At 34.3% G+C, this 18,014-nt stretch overlaps 1 protein-coding gene across 2 annotated transcripts in view; it reads right to left on the bottom strand.

Annotated features, from left to right (window-relative positions):
• TMEM161B (transmembrane protein 161B) overlaps positions 1-18,014 on the bottom strand; it is a 68,071-nt gene that overhangs the window by 22,817 nt on the left and 27,240 nt on the right. Inside the window, exons 3-5 of one of the 2 annotated variants that reach the window (XM_080804957.1) lie at positions 10,529-10,612; positions 8,447-8,544; positions 4,390-4,546 (exon numbers count right to left, since the gene is read on the bottom strand). In XM_080804957.1, the coding sequence (XP_080661083.1) occupies positions 4,390-4,546; positions 8,447-8,544; positions 10,529-10,612 (339 nt within the window). Of the gene's footprint in view, positions 1-4,389; positions 4,547-8,446; positions 8,545-10,528; positions 10,613-18,014 lie in introns of those variants that run through there. The other variant, XM_080804958.1, reaches the window with a different exon arrangement.

The following is an 18,014-nucleotide window of genomic DNA, read 5'->3' as shown; positions in this document are numbered from 1 at the left end:
TCAGCATAAATGGCCCTGGAACACACACATTCGATCAAATGAGGTGGTTAGAATTACAAATAGGCAAGGGAGTAAAGCTGAGAATGAGCCTGGGTTTAGGAGTGAGGCCAGAAGGTGTGAGAGCTGAGATGCATGTACAACTCTGTTGAAACAGAAAGCAGAGCTGATGGTAAGAGACAGCCCAGTATTAGGTACTAGGGTTCAAAAGTTGAGTGTCACACATTTTTAAAAAAACCTCATTCCTGGGCTTTTACAACTTTCAAGATTCTGTATAAGTTATAATTGTGGTCCTACATGAGTATGTCAAATAAAACTGATGAGGAGAAAAAACCAAAATGATCATGTAATGAAACAGTTTTCTTTCTCACTTTTAAGTGAGCCAATTGTTTAAGTTATACATGTCTAAATTTGGGACCACTTTAATAAAGGACATTTTATCAGTAACAACTGCAGAGAATTTCTGAATCAATTGATGTATGTGTGACTCTGGAATTAAGTGGAACTATTGTCCTATGTAATCAATGGAGACATGTGTTTGACTAATAAGTAGGCACATACAATAAGAAAATAAAGAGAAGCCAGACAGGGGTCACTGCAGTTACACACTGTTCATACAGTGTGAAAGGCAAACCAGATATGTTATAACTAAAAGATGGGCTATAAACAGACTCCTCCCTGATGTTAAATCTGGAAAGCTGGCATTGAATTCTGGATTCCTGCATACCACTGAAGGCAGTAGGTCATTTTCTCACATGCTACAAGATCGAAGGAAAACCACATACCTAAACATACACACAATTCTCCTTTCCTTCTTCTTCCCTATCCCCTTTGTGCAGGGTTAAAGTTGGCAGAAAATAGCTTGGATTCTAAAGCCCTTCAGCACTTTCTGTCTTCTCTAGGATGGCGAGACAGCCAGCTACCAGATTCCCGCAGAGAAGCTATTGTCTGGAGCATTTCACAAGTGCACTACTTAAAACTAAGCAGAGCCAGTTCAGTGCAGAACACTGTGTGGGACCTTTGCTCTCGCATTATTAGGCATTACTGAATGAAATGAAAGATGAAATTTATTCACATAAACAATAATCTGAGTAGCTCTTAAGAGGTACATTTTTCTAATTTCTCTGGTAAATAGGTATTAAGGATTGTAGAACATTAAATAAAACTGGATATCAAGTATGCATTTCTACATAAATACTACAAATACCATTTTAATATCCTGCCATCAACCATGATGAAAATGAAGAATATTCCAAAATAAGCAGTATTTCAGAGAAATATTTCAAAGTATGAAAAAAAAAAGTAGTCAGCTAGTGCTAATTATCAAGTTAAGATATTTTTAGTGTGTTTATGTAACTTGACGTCTACAGCTGGGTCTTTATTCTGACTGCATAGTATTTTTACATATTTAACACTACAGAATTAGAAAGTAATATTCTAATTGCTTATCAACTTAATCTCCTCTTGAGATTAGTATAATACAAGATATCTGGGGATGTTTCTCAACTGACACATATGATCAGTATTTCTGTCCAGCAGAATATATACCTGGTGAAGATGTCAACTCTTAAAGACTGTTCTGGCTTTCCTGGCCTACATTACACCTAAATCAGTCCAAAAAGTCAACAAGGAGCATAGTGATGTTGAATGTCAAATCCTATCATATATTCAAAATAGTATCCATTTATATTTTTAAAAGACAGTTCGGCAGTCTCTAGTTGAATGTAAAAGATGTAGGATATGCATTTATTCTGCTTACTCCCAAAATCTGACTAAACCATATAGCAAAGAAACTAAAAGCCATCAGAAACGAAGAGGAGGAAAAGATGACAGTTGCTAGAAAAGCAATGTCAACAAAAGTTTGGAAGACAGTCTAAACAGATGAACAAGCAGTAACTGATTTAGGCCTCTACTTTCTCTGTTACGCTGGGGTCAACAAAGGGAGAAGCCCAGTAAAAAGAAAGCCAACTCATTCACAAGCTCTGGAAAATTCAGAAAATGGAGACAACAGGGACCTTTGAAGGAGAAGTTGCAGGATGAATGAAAACAGGATGATACGTTGAATGACTATATTAGCAGTAATCATGCCAGAGCTTGTCTTGCCTAATCATAAATATTAGGTGATGGCCCTTCCCCAATACTGGCAGAACCCAGAATAAATACTATCTGAAGATATTACATCAGCGAAGATCTGGCTTGGAAGCACCAGGCAAAACTTAGGGTGACAATGAAGACATGAAAACAAGAGGCACTGCGGGGGTCACAGATATGCATTTAAATTAATGCCTCTACATTAAATATCTGAGCCTTCCTCCCCAGTCAGTGCCTGTAACACTGGCTGTCAGATTTATACCCCAAAGATGAGAGAACGGACAATTCTTGTTGGAGAAAATGACAATCCAACAACCTGCAGACACTGATATTAAGAGGTCCCCCAGGATAATAAGTCCCCACTCAGTCATCTGCAAAAAAGGCCACCAACTAACAAGTTCCAGCCACTTGTACAAAACTTCTAATTTTTAACTGCCTTCTTCTTGAATATAAAGATAATCAAAGGTCATTCAACATTTTAAGAACAATCTCTAACATGACAACGACTAAAAAGGCAGGGGGGAGGGATACTCACAAAATAACCAACACTAGGCATAAATTAAAACTTAAAAGATACTAATATCCTTAGAACTAAAAAGATGTTACACATCCATGACACAAGAATGGTATGGAAATAGAACATCAAAGTCTTCAAAATTTTTTAAAAAGTTGATATAAAAAAATTCAGCAAAAGGGTTAAGAGAAAATTAAGAGAAAAATCAAGAAAATAAAATAAATGGAAAAAGGGAGATAATATTAAAGAACCATTCAAAGGAAGAATAAGTTATTACAAAGAGTCCCTGAAAAAGATAACAGGAAACAGAATTCTATCACAGTCAGTATAAAACTTCCGGAAAAAAGTGCAGATTGAGTACATCCACTGACTTCTGGTCTCTCCCTCCACACCAAAATGACAGTATTAAAAAAAAAAAATTGTTTTTAAGTACATAAATAAAATGAATGAGAAGAAAAAAAGCAGGAAAATTCCTCTAAAAAATGACATTACTTTATTTAGAAGACAAGGTGAATGGGAAATGATTAGTGATAGATGACAAGCCACACGTATGTGCCAAGTCCTCATTTACACAGAAATAGTATCAGTTAAAGCCGGAAACTAAAAGTAGGAGCTTTGTACCCACATGGAAATACTCATGTAAATATCAAACAAAAAGGAACTATCTCTGGAGAGGCAGAAATGGGGGAGGTAATGTTTAATTTTAATAAAAGGAAAAAAACTGCCAAGTAAAAAAGGATGAGTCCCCAGATTTAAAAGCTAAACCTAGAATGTAACCCAATTAATGATGAAAACTTCAGAATACCAAAAGAGAGAAAGCATTTAGAGGGTGCACATAGGGGAAAGGGAGGCATATGCCAAGGGCAGGAAGGCATCTATTTTTCTCGAGAGCCTTCAAAACTTTCAGGAAAAACTCTTTCTCAGAATCTGTACTGAGCCAAACTATCAACTGAGTATGAGGAAAAAATAACTTCAGGCATGCAGATTTCAAAATTAAAAACTGTAACACCCCTTTCCAGGACACTATAGGGGAAAGTACTCTGCCAAAGGACAGTAAACCAAAGACAAGCAGATGATGTGATCCAAAAAGAGGCACAGGGAATTCTTAGGAAGACAGTAAAGAAAATCCCAGGTTAACAGCTATGCAGTTAAGTTTACAGAATTGAAGAGCTCCAGGAGGATATTTCCAAGGGAAAACAAAAAAGAAATGATGTGTTTGAACTACTGAGATTTAGAATTCTGTAAAGAAATTTAGCGTCTACATACAAGAATAAAAAATTGTTCAAGGAAGGTGGTAGAAGACTATAATGCTTACTATAAATAATATTTTCATAGGTATCACTAAAACTGACCACTGATTTGGTAAAACAGTTGTTTCCTTACTATTCTGGAGGAACTGAGAAAGTAAAAGGAAGGGGAAGAAAAGTGCAATAATCTAAGATTCAAGAAACACCATTATCACCATAAGCAACATCATTTAAGTATCACCTTATTTAAACGTATGGAAGAAAATCTCAGAATACCTAAAACAGGGGAAAGTGGCTCCTCTGTGACATGAAATTCACATAAGAAAGCGAAGGCAAGGAACTGGCATCTTTTCTTGTATTTCACTTTTTAAACTATTTACCTCTACTTGTAAAGTTTTTTCTATTAAATAAAGAGGATTTCAACAAAGAAAAATTTTCTATCCCAATTTTTTTTTTCAAATCAGAGATGAGATCTAATTGTATTAGCTACAAAAGGAGCACAAACTTATATATTATTATTAATGATGTTCTGAAGGATACATTGCGAAAGATAAAACAAGCAGGCACCAGACTAAGCTGATATTCATTTCCTGTGTGGGCTTCATAAAATTGTAGTAGACTTCAGTTACTAGATACACAACTGTAGCAGCCACTGTGAAATCCACCAGCCACTGGTATTCTGGAAAATAATGCAATGCTGAAAAATAAAGGTCAAAAAAAAAAAAGTTTACTTAAACTTTCATAAATAAATAGCTTAGGAGGATTTAACTACAATTAACTTTAGCCATGCTAAACTTTTTCATTTGTTGATATGCTATGTAAGGTTTGCAAATATGAGAATCTAAAAATGCAGGAAACAGAGAATGTTGACACTCAAAATTAAATTTTAATACCTCACAAATTAAATAATTTCTTAAGACCTGGAATGATTGCCAAAAACTATTTAAACTGTTTTTAAAAATATATGATTACAAAATGAGCTGGTATTTTCTCAGCTGATTAGCTGTTTTTTACAGAAATTAAAAAATCAGGGTTTAAAAAAATTTTTTTTAAGATTTTTATTTACTATTTTAGACAGAGAGAAAGCAGGAGCAGAGGGAGGAACAGAGGGAGATAATCTCCAGTAGATTCTGCAGTGACCACAAAGCCTGGTGGGAGGCTCAATCCTGTGACCCTGAGATCATGACCTGAGAAACCAAGAGTTGGACGCTTAACCAACTGAGCCGCCCAGGCACCCCTCTTTTAAATATATTTTTTAATTTTTAAAAAGATTTTATTTATTTACTTATTTGTTTATTTGTGAGAGAGAGAGAGACAGAGAAGGAGAGAGAGAGAATGAGCAAGGGGGAGGGGCAAGGAGAGAGGGAAAAGCAGACTCCCCCACTGAGCAGGCAGTAGACAGGGGCTAGACCCTAGGATCATGACCTCAGCCGAAGTCAGGTGCCCCTCAAGACTTTTTTAAGATTCTAAAGTATGTTACCTTAACATGAAAGTATAAATTGGTGTACAAAGTTAAGTTTATTTACATTTTTCATTTCTGTGAGGTAAGAGAGTTAAGCTTTGCTATAGTTATTAACTGCATGCATTAAAGGAAGATTAATAATTTTTTGAGTTAATGTAGATTGAAATAACCAATACATATACTTTTTATTCTTGCTTGTGTTCCTGCAAAAAAAGTCGATGAAATGCCTTCTATAAAAACGACAGCCCTTCCAACAGAGGGTTTACATTAAAATTAGCATTCTCTGATAGTAAATCAGATTCTATCTCTCTTTTCATCTCAGATATTCTGGTTTACTTCTGCCTGAGTGCAGTCCAAAGTATCAGCATCATTTTGTAGAAGACTTCTGAAAATGTGGGAGTAAGTCACATACATAAACATCAATTCCTATGTTTCCATAATAAAATGATCTACATTGCTGTGGAAAAATTTTAGTTGCAAAATGTAGTATCTGAGAATAACTTAAAATCATGCATTCATAGAAAAAGTATTTTGAAAATAAAACACCACTCAAAGTTAAGACATTTAAAATATTAAAACAACGAACTCATATCTTTATAAGATAACAAAAATTGCAAATCCTTTTATGACTGGGTAAATTTTTAATTTGCATCTAGTTATTTTAACTGTTAGTTTTTTTTTTCTTTTTCCTGATAAATATATTAGCTTATGAATAGCAGTCTGAAAGATTTACCCTGAAGTAGCTGAAGGACTCTTACCCTCTAGCCACCTCACTTCTCCTCTAAAATCACCCTAAAATCTAAAATCTAGAATCAACAACTTCTCAGAAGGAGGACAGGGAAATGGGAAGAACAGACAGAAAAATATCTAGTTGGGTAGACAAACATCCATTTATCTAAAAGCTTTCAATTTTTATTAAGAACTGAAGCAAGTGTTCCAATTTGTGCTGCCCACATTCAGAGGGTTCCTCCAGGAAACTCACTCACAGCAAATAGGCAAGTGACATTTCAAGTAGTTTTCTATGTTTATGCACTTTTAGAGGCTCTTATAACAGATAGCTAATACAAATTAAGACAGACTTTCAAGATACTTATTGGGATACCAGTAATATATATATATTCAACAAAAGTACAAATTATACATAATCTTGGCTACGTATTTTACCCAAGTATTATATTCTTTTTGTATTCAATAATATAATTATCTATGTGCCTTTTATTAGGCTATTGGAAACTAAAGAAAACTCATCAAACCTAGTGGTTTGCCTTAAGCTCATGAGTGTACCTTACTAAATTCAAGGAGTAAACTCTCTACTTTTACCTAAACACACATACACAGCATGCATTCACAAATGAGTACAGAAACATAAATAAAACATCTCCCCATTTTACTCTGCTCTTGAAATTATATGCCCAGTTGTTAAACTACTACCATTTGCAATTAGTTTCAAAACTGTATTAATGAAACAAAATATTGAAGAAGCTATGTGTTAAGGCCTTAATTTTAATCTTTTTAAGTTCACTAAAATAGCCTAGTTCTCACTAACTGGCTCTACCACATTTGGAGTACAACCCACACCAAGTTACTGAATGAGTTCAAGGGGGTTTAAAAAAAGGCCAATAAAAGTTACATACCTCATAGAACTAGAAGAAGGCTAATTAAAGTAAAGCACTTAAAACAATGCCTGATAAATACTCAAATTTAAGCTATTATTAAAGTTAATAAGCTGATAATTATTCATTTAACATGAGTTTCTAGTAAGAATGACAAAAATCTGTACTAGAAATCTGGGAGAATGTGTATATATTCTTATATTTACATGTCTATGAACATTTTATACATGCAAGCACACATAAAAGATTAATAAAACCAATGTGACAACTAGTCAAAAAGTCAAAGGGTTTTAAATGTTTTAGATTTTGCATGAAAAATAGTTAAAAAGAAAAAAGAGGATGACATAACCAGTCATAACAGTCTTAATAATATTATACTGTTCCTCACTGACATTTTTGGATTCTAGGACACCCTTTCTATATTATATAGAGTATATTAAAAATATATATGTATGCCTGTGTGTGTGTGTGTGTGTGTGTGTATAGAATACACACGTAAAAATCTTTGTAAATACAGAATCAACTTTCAAATATCCTGAAGCCATTTTGTATCACTAAATAATTCTATATGAGACGTTATATGAAGCTACTAAGGTTTTTCAGGGTGGTTATGATTTAACACAAGAAGGGCCAAATTACATATGATATTTATACATTACCAAAATTATTTTTTTAACATGTTATTTTTATTCCTCACTTATCAGGTAAACCATTACTTCTCAAACCTGGTCCAAAGTCAGAACCACTAAGAGCATTTTAAAAAACACAAGTTTCCAGAACCCACTCTAGATTTACTGGATCTCCAGGAGTAGATATGAAAAACCTTTCTTTTTAAAGAGCTGCTCAAGGGATTCTGAGGGACAGTCAGGTTTGAAAATCAGTGTTTAGTATAGTATCATCTTAGAAGCCATTCCCTTACAGGATTCAAATAATTTCATATAAATTTTATTTTAAATATAAAATCATTATAGTTATTATACAATTATAAGCATTGATATACAGGGGGGAAAAAACCACATAACTTATCAGAAATATCCCATGGGCAAAAGTAAATCTTGAATAAGTTTTCTGATTCCTAATCCAGATCATTGCTCTAAAGCCACTTTCCTGTCTACTAAGCATGAGCATAAAAGTTCAGGTAATTAAAAACAAACACCCAAAAGCATTTGTGCAAGCCACACCATAAAAGGAGCACAATGGCACTTATGGCAATAAGTCTAGAATTCAAAATACTGAAAAGTCACTGTGATCTTGACATAAAACAGAAAGTGCATAACAAACATGTAAGTCAGCCTTTCTGAAAAATGGGAAAAATAATTCTTAGTACAGGTTAAGTGAATTGAAAAAGAAATTCAATTCGAATGAAGTCATTTTGAGCTTCTAAGTCCTGAAAAAGATTTCATATTCCGTAAAATGGACTTAATGATTAAAAACCAAACAAAAAATAGATAAAATGAAAGTACTTTCACTAGCATTGTAGAAAACTGAGATTTACAGAACACTTTACCAAGATTTCCCTTACCTAAAGTATCCACTTCTGTAACTGACTTTGTTTCTAGATGGAGATCAATATCCTTTGGAATGGTCAGTGGCTTACTTTCAATGTGACCATTATATTTCCTATAAAAATCAGACAAGTGACACAAAAAGCAAGTTACCTATACTGTTATCCAAGCGCTTATATCAACTAATCAAAAATGGGGTGTTAAATTTCACAGTATAAAAAGAAGCAGAATTTTTAATATTTCATCAAAAAGGAGGTACAATAGTCACAGGTAGTTTTTAAAGGGAAGACTACAAAATGTGGATGTAAATTATTATGTGAGTATGCAGATTACCAGGGAAAAGAGTTACCTAAATTAGTGACAAAATCTTAATTATTAGTTTAGCACTTCACCCTATTTCTCCTACTCTCCTGTGTAGATTTAAAGACAACTAACGTCTTTTCCTTTAGGTTCAAGAGTAAAACCAAACAAAAAATTAAAGAAACACCATTATCACGCAATATTTAAACATCTGGAAGAAAACCTCAGAATACCTTAAAGAGGATAAAGTGGCTCCTCTGTGACATGAAATGCACTTAAGAAAGCAAAGGCAAGGAACTGGCATCTTTTCTAGTATTTCACTTCAAAACAATTTAACTATTTCTTAGGTGCAAGAACCAAAGCCAATGAAACAAAAATGCATTTCTCTTCGAAATTATCTATGTCCACACATACATATAAAGAGACCTGTAGCTATAAACAAGTCAGAGTTAAAGAAATATATTAAGATTTATGTGTGTAAGAAATTCAGTAATGTGAAAGGCTCATCTGGAGTTGCTTTTACTGAATCACGAATGGGGGAAATAAAAGAGTTCTTTCTTTAGGTGCACGTGTATCATTCCTAAATTTAATTTTTAAAAGACAATCACATATATATAGAAAGTAATAAACTAAGTTTCAAAAGCATTAATCACAATACCAAGAAATAATTTTCATTTATTCTGGAAAAACCTTGGTAAAAATATCAATTCATGTCAATAAACCAAACAATAATTATTGCTACCAGGAATAAGACAGTGCCATTTTGGCATCTTTTTGTACATGTAAAGCCTTTTCAAAATAAAAAGAGAAGGAGGGCTTACATTTACTATTCCAATGATCTTCAAGGTATATTTGCAATGATAAGTGTAAAAGAGAATGGTAGCAAGATCAGAAAAGTCTTTTTAAAATTTCCAATTTCATGCCAAAGAATCATGTTTAAAAAATGTTTAAAATTTTTAAAAAAGTTTAGCACTTACAAATGCACTAGCCAAGGTTAATATCATTTTTATGATACACATGAGAAATTTGGTGACTATTTTTTGTCACTGACATTTTGTAATATATCAAAAGCATAGTTTTGGGTCCTAAGAAGTCCTCCCCCGCTAAGGACACTAAGACCCATATAGAGAGGCTAATTATCATGTACTTTACTTGAGAATTCAATTCAAATAGAGATAAAAATTTTAAAGCTGGAAAGATCCTTCAAAATTACTGTTTGGTCCTTCCATTTCACAGATAAGACTGCTGTGGTCTACTCAGTGAGGTTTATTAGCAGGCAGTTCTCTTCATAAAGGTTTAAATGCCAATATAATTTGCAGCAACTGAATGGTACCTACAAAGTTACTCTGTCTACCCTTTCATTTGAAAAAATAAAAAGAAGTCAAAAGCACGTAAATTTGCCCAATCTCATAATACTGAATAACAGCAAAACCTGGGAAAGAACCCAAATCAACAGGTAAATGAGTTACAGGGTAAAAAGATGATCTCTGGTTTTCTCCCCAGTCAACCCCCACCAAGTTCTAATATGATGGCTATACTGTTTTCATAATTTATATACAAAGAATAAAATTAACCATTCTTAAGTAAAATAATCACTTCTGCGCTCATATATTAAATTACTAAATACTGAGTTTTCTTAAAAGGTAATACAAAACTATTTTAGATCATGGGTTTTAATCTCAAATTTATCAAACGCTCATAGCATTATCAGTAAAAGTTCCTTTAACCAATGTACAAGATAGATTTACATAAATTGTGTCAAATACTTAACACTTTATAAGCTCAACAATGTAACTTACCTATCTTTTCTGCTTTTCCCTTTTTGCTGCTTCCCTGCAAGAATTCTTAATTCTTCTTCTGTAGGATGTTGATACCATCTCAAACTAAGAAAAAAAGAATCCTTTTAAATAAAGGAATTAAGATCACCAGAATTATTCATTTATTGTACAAATATTTATTGAGTTTCCTATTTGTGAAGACACTGAAGTGAAAAACTCTAATCTGAATTAAGATACGACTGCTTATGTCTTAAAAGGCTTTTGATTCAAATCCAGCACTTACCAAGCACTTACTAGATGCCAGACCCTGCAATGCTGTTTATAAGTATATTTCTTATAACTGACAATTATTAATATATATTAAGGCTATACAAGCCTACTATTAAAAGTAAATGGACTGAACTCTGCAGGCAAGCTGGCATGAACACATTAGAATACTCCACCCATCCTTCATTTACACAGAAGGAATCGAGAGTTGTCTTAAAAAGAGTTCTCTGAATGTCCTCAAAATAAAAGTAGTCTTTGCTTTCCTTTCCTGTCCTCCCCTCCTTTAATTTAGTTGGAGAATTCTCAAACTTTATGTATACAAAAATAAGAGTAAATTGTATTTATAAAACCCTTAAAGTTAGGGCTCCAATAAACTGGGTGTATTTACCTCCACCACACCGTCAAAACACCCAAACAAATCACTTATTCTCTCCCAAGCACCCACCTGCTCATTTTCAATTTCCTGTCTCACCTGAATTTCCTATCTACCAACTACCTAAACTTGATATTCAAGTTTAATTTTCAATGCGTCCTCTCCACATATTATCATTAATTCTGTTCTTTAACTGGAGTCCTTGTCTTCCCTGCGCACTCTCCTAAATACATTTTTTTCTTTTCCCCAAATGCATTCTGATCCCAACTTTAGCTATCTTTCCATAATGCAAATCTTATCAAGGTAAGCACCTGCTGGAATCCTTTCCAAGAGTCTTCACAAGGTAAAGCAGTGAGGAGACAGCTAGGCAAAGACTTTGATCATGGCCCTGTTTCTATAAAGGAGAAACATATCCCTAGTATTGCTAAACTTCCAATTTTTCAATTACAAAATCTAAATTTTTAAAGTAAAATATCTCAATTAAAAAAATGCTAGGAACTGATTTGCTATTTTTTGAAAATTGGCAATTTGCATAATGACTGGATATCTGATGATGTTAGGAAATTACTGTTAAAAACTTTTAGCTGTAAAAATAGGATTATAGTTATTCTTAAAAGCTCACATAAAGATATACACAGAAATATCTATGAATGAAATAATATTTGCTACAAAATAATATGTTGGGTAGAGGAGAGATGAAGGGGAACACAAATGAAACAAGTTGACCACCAGGTGTTAATTGTGATAGGTACATAGATCATTATTTCCATTATATATTCATTGTATTATTGTCTACTCTTTACACATGTTTGAAATTTTCCACTGAAGTTAGAACACACATTGTAAGGCCCAAATATGCAGAGGATTTATAACCTGTTTCCACAGACTTTCATGATCGGACTACCTACTTTACCAGACTCACTTTCAACAACTACCTTTTTAAACATGACATTCTAGCTAACTAAATAACATTTTAATCCACAAATTTGTTCATCCCTTGATGTTTCTGCACATATTCTTCTATCTGCTTATAAACATCTATGCTCCTATCTGGCAAACATCTAATTTACCTTCTACTATTTGTAAGCCAAGTTGTCCTGTAGTATAAAAAAGAAATACATCTGGTAATTGTCCCCAGTTCTTGGCAAAGAGCTTTAAAAGCCTTTGGAATTTCCTGAGAGAAGGGGGGTATCTTTGTTATGTTAATAAGGGAGCTCCTAGTGGACCTCCAGATAGCTTCAGAATGGTGGCTGGTCACCAGAAATAGCAATATGTGATTAGAGTTGGGATGTTTAGACACCTGATCTGCAGGAAGGAGATAGGGGCTAGAGATTAAGTTCAATCACACATCTAGTTATTTAAAATCATACCTATGTAATGAAATTCCGTAAAATCTCATGGCAATGAAGCTCTGAGGAGCATCCTTGCTGGCCAAAACACTAATGTGCTTGGAGGGTGACATGCCCTGACTTCACAGAGAGGCCATGGAAACTGCACTTCTTCCCAAACCTATTCCTCTATCATCTTTATAACAAAACTGTAATTGCAAGTATAGCACTTTCTTGAGTTCTAGTTGTTCTAGGAAATTACTGAACATGAGGGGTGTCATAGAAATGCCCCAATTTGTAGCCAGTAGCCAGTTTTCAGAAGTATGGGTGGCCTGGCGATTCCAAGAACTTGCAGCTGGCATCTGAAGCCTTGGCATTCTTACAGAGAACTTTGTCTTTAACCAATGGAGTCTATGTTAACTCCAGGTAGTGTCAAAATTAAACTGCAGTTGGTATCAGACCAGTTGGAGTAAAATGAAATATTCCCCTAACTGAAAGATTCTTGGAGGAAAGGTTTTATGACTTGTTTTTGTATGCTTCAAAACTAGTACAGTTACTGGCATATAGTAAGTGCTCAAAAAGGATCACTGAACCAAAATGAATTCAGTTCTCCTCATAGTTGAAAGGTTTTAAAATAAAATATTTATCCCAACCAAAAAGTCTCTAAACTGTAATTAACATGGGTGAAGAGGCACTTCCTGAAATTTCCATTTAAGTCCAGAATTTTAACTTACAGTCGATTCTTGTTATTCGCGGTAGTTATGTTCTATAAAGTCGCCGCGAACACTGAACATTGCTCCTAGGGGAAATACAGGGTTAGGTTCCTGCAAGCCTCTGGTCACAACATTTTCATCAATCAATACAAAACCTTGTTTTATGTGTGTTTATGTTTAAAGACACCTTATTTAATATATACTGTTGATTCATTAAACATTTAATTCACAGCCAACAGCACTATAACTCATGCCTAAATAAAGCTTACTTAACAACTCTAATCTTAAATATAGTATCTTCCTGAGTTCTGTGAGTATTTCTAGCAAATTTTCTCAATAAGGCAAAGCCTTCTTCTGCTTAGGAACACTAGAAAGCCCTTCAGCACTATGCTTGGAGGCCATTTTAAACGGTGAAATCAACAAAAAGCTAAAACGTGAACAACATGATACTAAACAGACCATGAAAAGCACACTTGTTTACAATATGAAAGGTGAAACAAGGCCTCAGCTGGGAACATGGGCACTGGGCCACTCAAGATTTTTTGCCACTCTGGATAAGTCTTCGAATGACCTTGAAAGCACAAGTATGAATTTGGGGGTTACAAATGAACTTCAGCAAGTACGCAGATCGCAAATACAGAATCCATGAATAAAAAGATTGAGTGCATAACATTTAGAAGACCAATTATGCAATAACTCACAAAGACTAAAATTAGTCATTTAGCTCTGAGAAATTACTAATTATTGCTAATCAATGAAAGAACTCTTAGTATAGGAAAACTTAAGTTACTTTTAGAACACTACAATAATGAAAATTTTAAGATTCTTCATTTTTTAGGACTCATTTTCTTTTTAAATACACTCAAACTTGTTTAATCTCATTTTTGTAAATCCATTTTTCTAAAATGTATTGCACTTATTATACTTTTTATTGGGCAACTCAGGTCATTCTACATCAGTAATAATTACTGTTCAAAGCTGGAACCTAAGGATGGTGGGTGCTCTTAGGGCCACTTCTCGTCTGCTACTCATGTACCATTCATCCATCCATTCATTCATCACACACTTACGGAGTTCCTTAGAGCCAAGTACTCTGCTGGGCAATGGAGATTTAATCACATACAATAAAGCAAAAGTCCCTACTTTCTTGATACTTATATTCTAGCTGGGGCAAAATTTAACCAATTAAAATATGACAAAAAAAATCACAAATTTGGATACTACACAAAATTGGATACTACACTAAAGAACCAAACAAATGGTGAAAATGAGAAAGACAAGACTTAAGTTGTAGCTTAGGAAAATCCCTCTGAGATGACATTTACCCAGCAACCTAAAGGATGAGAAGAATGGAGGGGAACAGCGTTCCAGGCAGAGAAGAGCATGTCCCAAAGCACAAAGGCACGAAAGAACATAGAACGCTGCAGTAACCAAAAGGCCAAAGAGGCAGTTGTAGCACATGCAAAGAGAAATGTATGAGGGAAGCTGAAGAGATAAAAAGTAACAGATCATGCAAAGCCTCCTCTGTCACAGTATGGAGTTTAGATTTTATGCTAAAATAATGGTCTCAAAACAGGAGAGAGCAATAACTTGATCTGCCTTTTAAGATCTCTCTTGCTGCTCTGTGAATCAGAAGCAGGCAAGAAAAAGAGATATATTTTGGACATTGAGTCAACAGGTCTTGCTAATGAACTAAATGGAGGAAGTGGGGGGGAAAAAAGATGAAGGGTATCTACCCTTTTGATTTGAGGAAGATGGTAGTACATATTCTGAGATGGAGCAGAATAGGAAGAACCACGAATTTAAATATGCTGAGTTGTTAAGTATCTATGAGACATTATGTGAAAACATCAAGAGGACAATTGTTTATTGGAATCTAGAGCTCAAAGATAACTTAGGGTCATTAGGTAACTGTGGTATTTATGGAATCAGTAAGATCACCTAAGGGGAAAATAAAACATGGCAGAAGTCTGATAGTTAATAAGGAAGTGAAAAGAAGGGGCACCTGGGTGACTTTGTCGGTTAAGCAGCTGCCTTTAGCTCAGGTCATGATCCCAGGGTCCTGGGATCAAGTCCTGCATCAAGCTCCCTGCTCAGTGGATAGCCTGCTTCTCCCTCTCCCTCTGCCTCCCACCCCAACTTGTGCTCACTCTATCTCAAATAAATAAAACCTTCAAAAAAAAGGGAAGTGAAAAGTAAAGTTCATGAAGACAATTCATGTGACAAATGTTGCTATAATAGAAAAAAGGGAAATAGGCCAAAACTAAGAAATGGACATGGAAGGGGCTTCGTGTTTTAAGGCAGAAGGAAGGTAGGCCTATGACTCTTCTTTATATATTATTACTTTTAATAAGAGATCTTTAAAAAAAAAATTATGTGTATGTGTGTGTGTGCTAACAGGAATAATCCAAAGGAAGTGAAGCAATTAATGACAAGGAAGAAAGGAAGCAGTACGTGAAAGTTAGAGGAAAAGAGGTATAGTGCACAAATGCAGTAACTGGGCCCTGAGAGACAGGACACCACCTCCTCAAGCCAAAATTAAAATTTATAAACTTTTTTTTTTAAAATAAAGATGGGCTGCACATGTAACTAGGGCTGTGGGTTTGGTGGTGAGAAAAATGATTGCGGGGCTCTGGTTTCAAGAGCTGAGCCTGAGGCAGGCATACACAGTTATTTGAGGAGAAAGATTGAGAGTTGAAAGCTGCCTGAGAAGTGGAGCAGACAAAGACGGGCAGGCAGCATGGAATAGCAAAGGTCTGAAAGTTCAAAGTAAAACTTAGAAGTACAGTTGCACAGTTTTCCTTAACAGACAGTGCTTCATACATAGGTGGATTCCATACCATGTGCTTCCCATGTTCTAGACACTTTAAGCTCTGGTCTGTTTTTAGCCTTTTCTTTTGCTATTAGTTGGTACATCTATCTTAGCAAAATAACTTGCAATGTGCTTATAACTGCTGCACGGTGCCTTTCTAATATGGGCTTGGAAGACATATGAAAGCTAATTAGCTTTAGATTCTATGTAGCAGTTAATAAGAATGGTTACAAAAATACAATTAGAGAAACATTTTGTGTTAATGTTACAAAATTGCACATACAATATCATTACAACCATGATAAGAACCTATGAATAGAAAAGATTAGAAGGAAATACAACAAAATGTAAACAGTGACTATCTTTAGCTGATGAGAATATAGTTCATTACCTCTTATTTTTCCTTCTCATCAATTTATCATCTTTTTCTATATCACAGGCATATATTGTTTGAAATAGAGAAAAAAAAACTTTAAAATAAAAAGTATTAAGAGGATCTCACTAAAAAAACTGAACTTCTTACATTTAAGTTAAATGCATTAATATCAGGGTATTTTATGACATATACCTGGCTATTCAGTGGCTCTGTTCACCTATGTTCAAATTGTCAGCAGTGTCTCAGATAATAAAGCCAACCTGGTGTTCCACTTCACCAAATCACTGAAATAATTTTTTACTACTTTTCTTATATAAGCCTCTTACATAAAATACCATCAGACTATAACTTTTCCTACTAAAGTTCAATAGCACTAAAAATATAGGTTATCAGAAAATACAGAATGCATTGACCCAGACTCTTCCAAAAAAAAAAAACTAAAAAGCAATGTCATTTCACTTTACAATTTTTCAAAAATAAAAATTTCAGAAATTTACAATGGAAATCTAAATATGAACAAATAGAGAAAAGCTTAGTACTGAGAGCAAGTTAAAAAGATCTTAATACGAAAATAATTATACAAAACTATTTCAAAACAAACATCACTATAGATACTTTCTTTTATTATTTTTTTTATTTTTTACTTTTTTATTATGTTCAGTTAGGTAGCATATAGTACATCACGAGTTTTTGATGTAGTAGTGTTCAATGAACTATAGATACTCTCAGTCTTCATTCTAAGTCTCAGTAATTGTAACAAGTGAAAAAAAAATTAGAGAAAACAAATACCACTTAAAACCTAGAAAACCTTTCAGCACAAGTAACTAAAATATCACTATACATACACACTCTCGTTATTTACTGGAAACTTTACTAGAACAGCACGGCATTCTGGAACTAGATGGAAGTTAAGAGGACTAAAGGCAAGGAGAGCAAGGACTCAGGCATTCCATAAGGGTGGTAGCTGACAATTTAAACTTTCCCTTGGGTCTTGGGTCCCACCTACTGTGCATTTGAATAGTAGGTTTCTCTCACCAAAGGGAACTTGCAGATTCTTGGATCAGGCAACATGCAAAAGAGACAGGCAAAAAGAATTAGAGCAACTGAATATGAAGGTGTTGCACGCCATTTACTCAATATAGAATGAGACAAAATCAGAATAAATCCAACCATAACATGTTTCCAGTGAGGAACATATGATAAGAAGTAGCAGATCAAAGTGAGAGCCTCGGGAGATAAAGGGGTAAAGAAGAATGCAGGTTTAAGCTAAACAATCAATGAAATGGAAAGCAGGTCAGCAAAGAAGCTAGTACAGGGGAAAAAAAAAAGCAAAATCCTACTTCCTCATGCAAAACCCACTATTCAAATGTACAAAGAATGTAACCTATCACTTACCTCTCCATGAAAAGAGGGGCCAAGCAAACTTCAAAACAAAAAGGAACTTTAATTACAATAGAAAGTAGAGAATTCTTTGGCTACTATACAGTGGTATGCTGGACATGATTTAAAAAACATCTCTGGATGATCTGAGCAACTGTTAGAAGTGTTCTTTATGTTAGGGACAGCAGTTTACACTAAACGTACAAAGAAACCAACTTCCCATGGTTTTTCCTCCCTTTGGGGAAAGAGGGAGGAATG

Source organism: Martes martes (genome assembly GCF_963455335.1).
Source record: "Martes martes genome assembly, chromosome: 5".
Classification (NCBI taxonomy): Eukaryota; Metazoa; Chordata; class Mammalia; order Carnivora; family Mustelidae; genus Martes; species Martes martes.
Note: the sequence above shows the minus strand (reverse complement) of the source record. Positions and strands in the feature narration are given on the sequence as shown.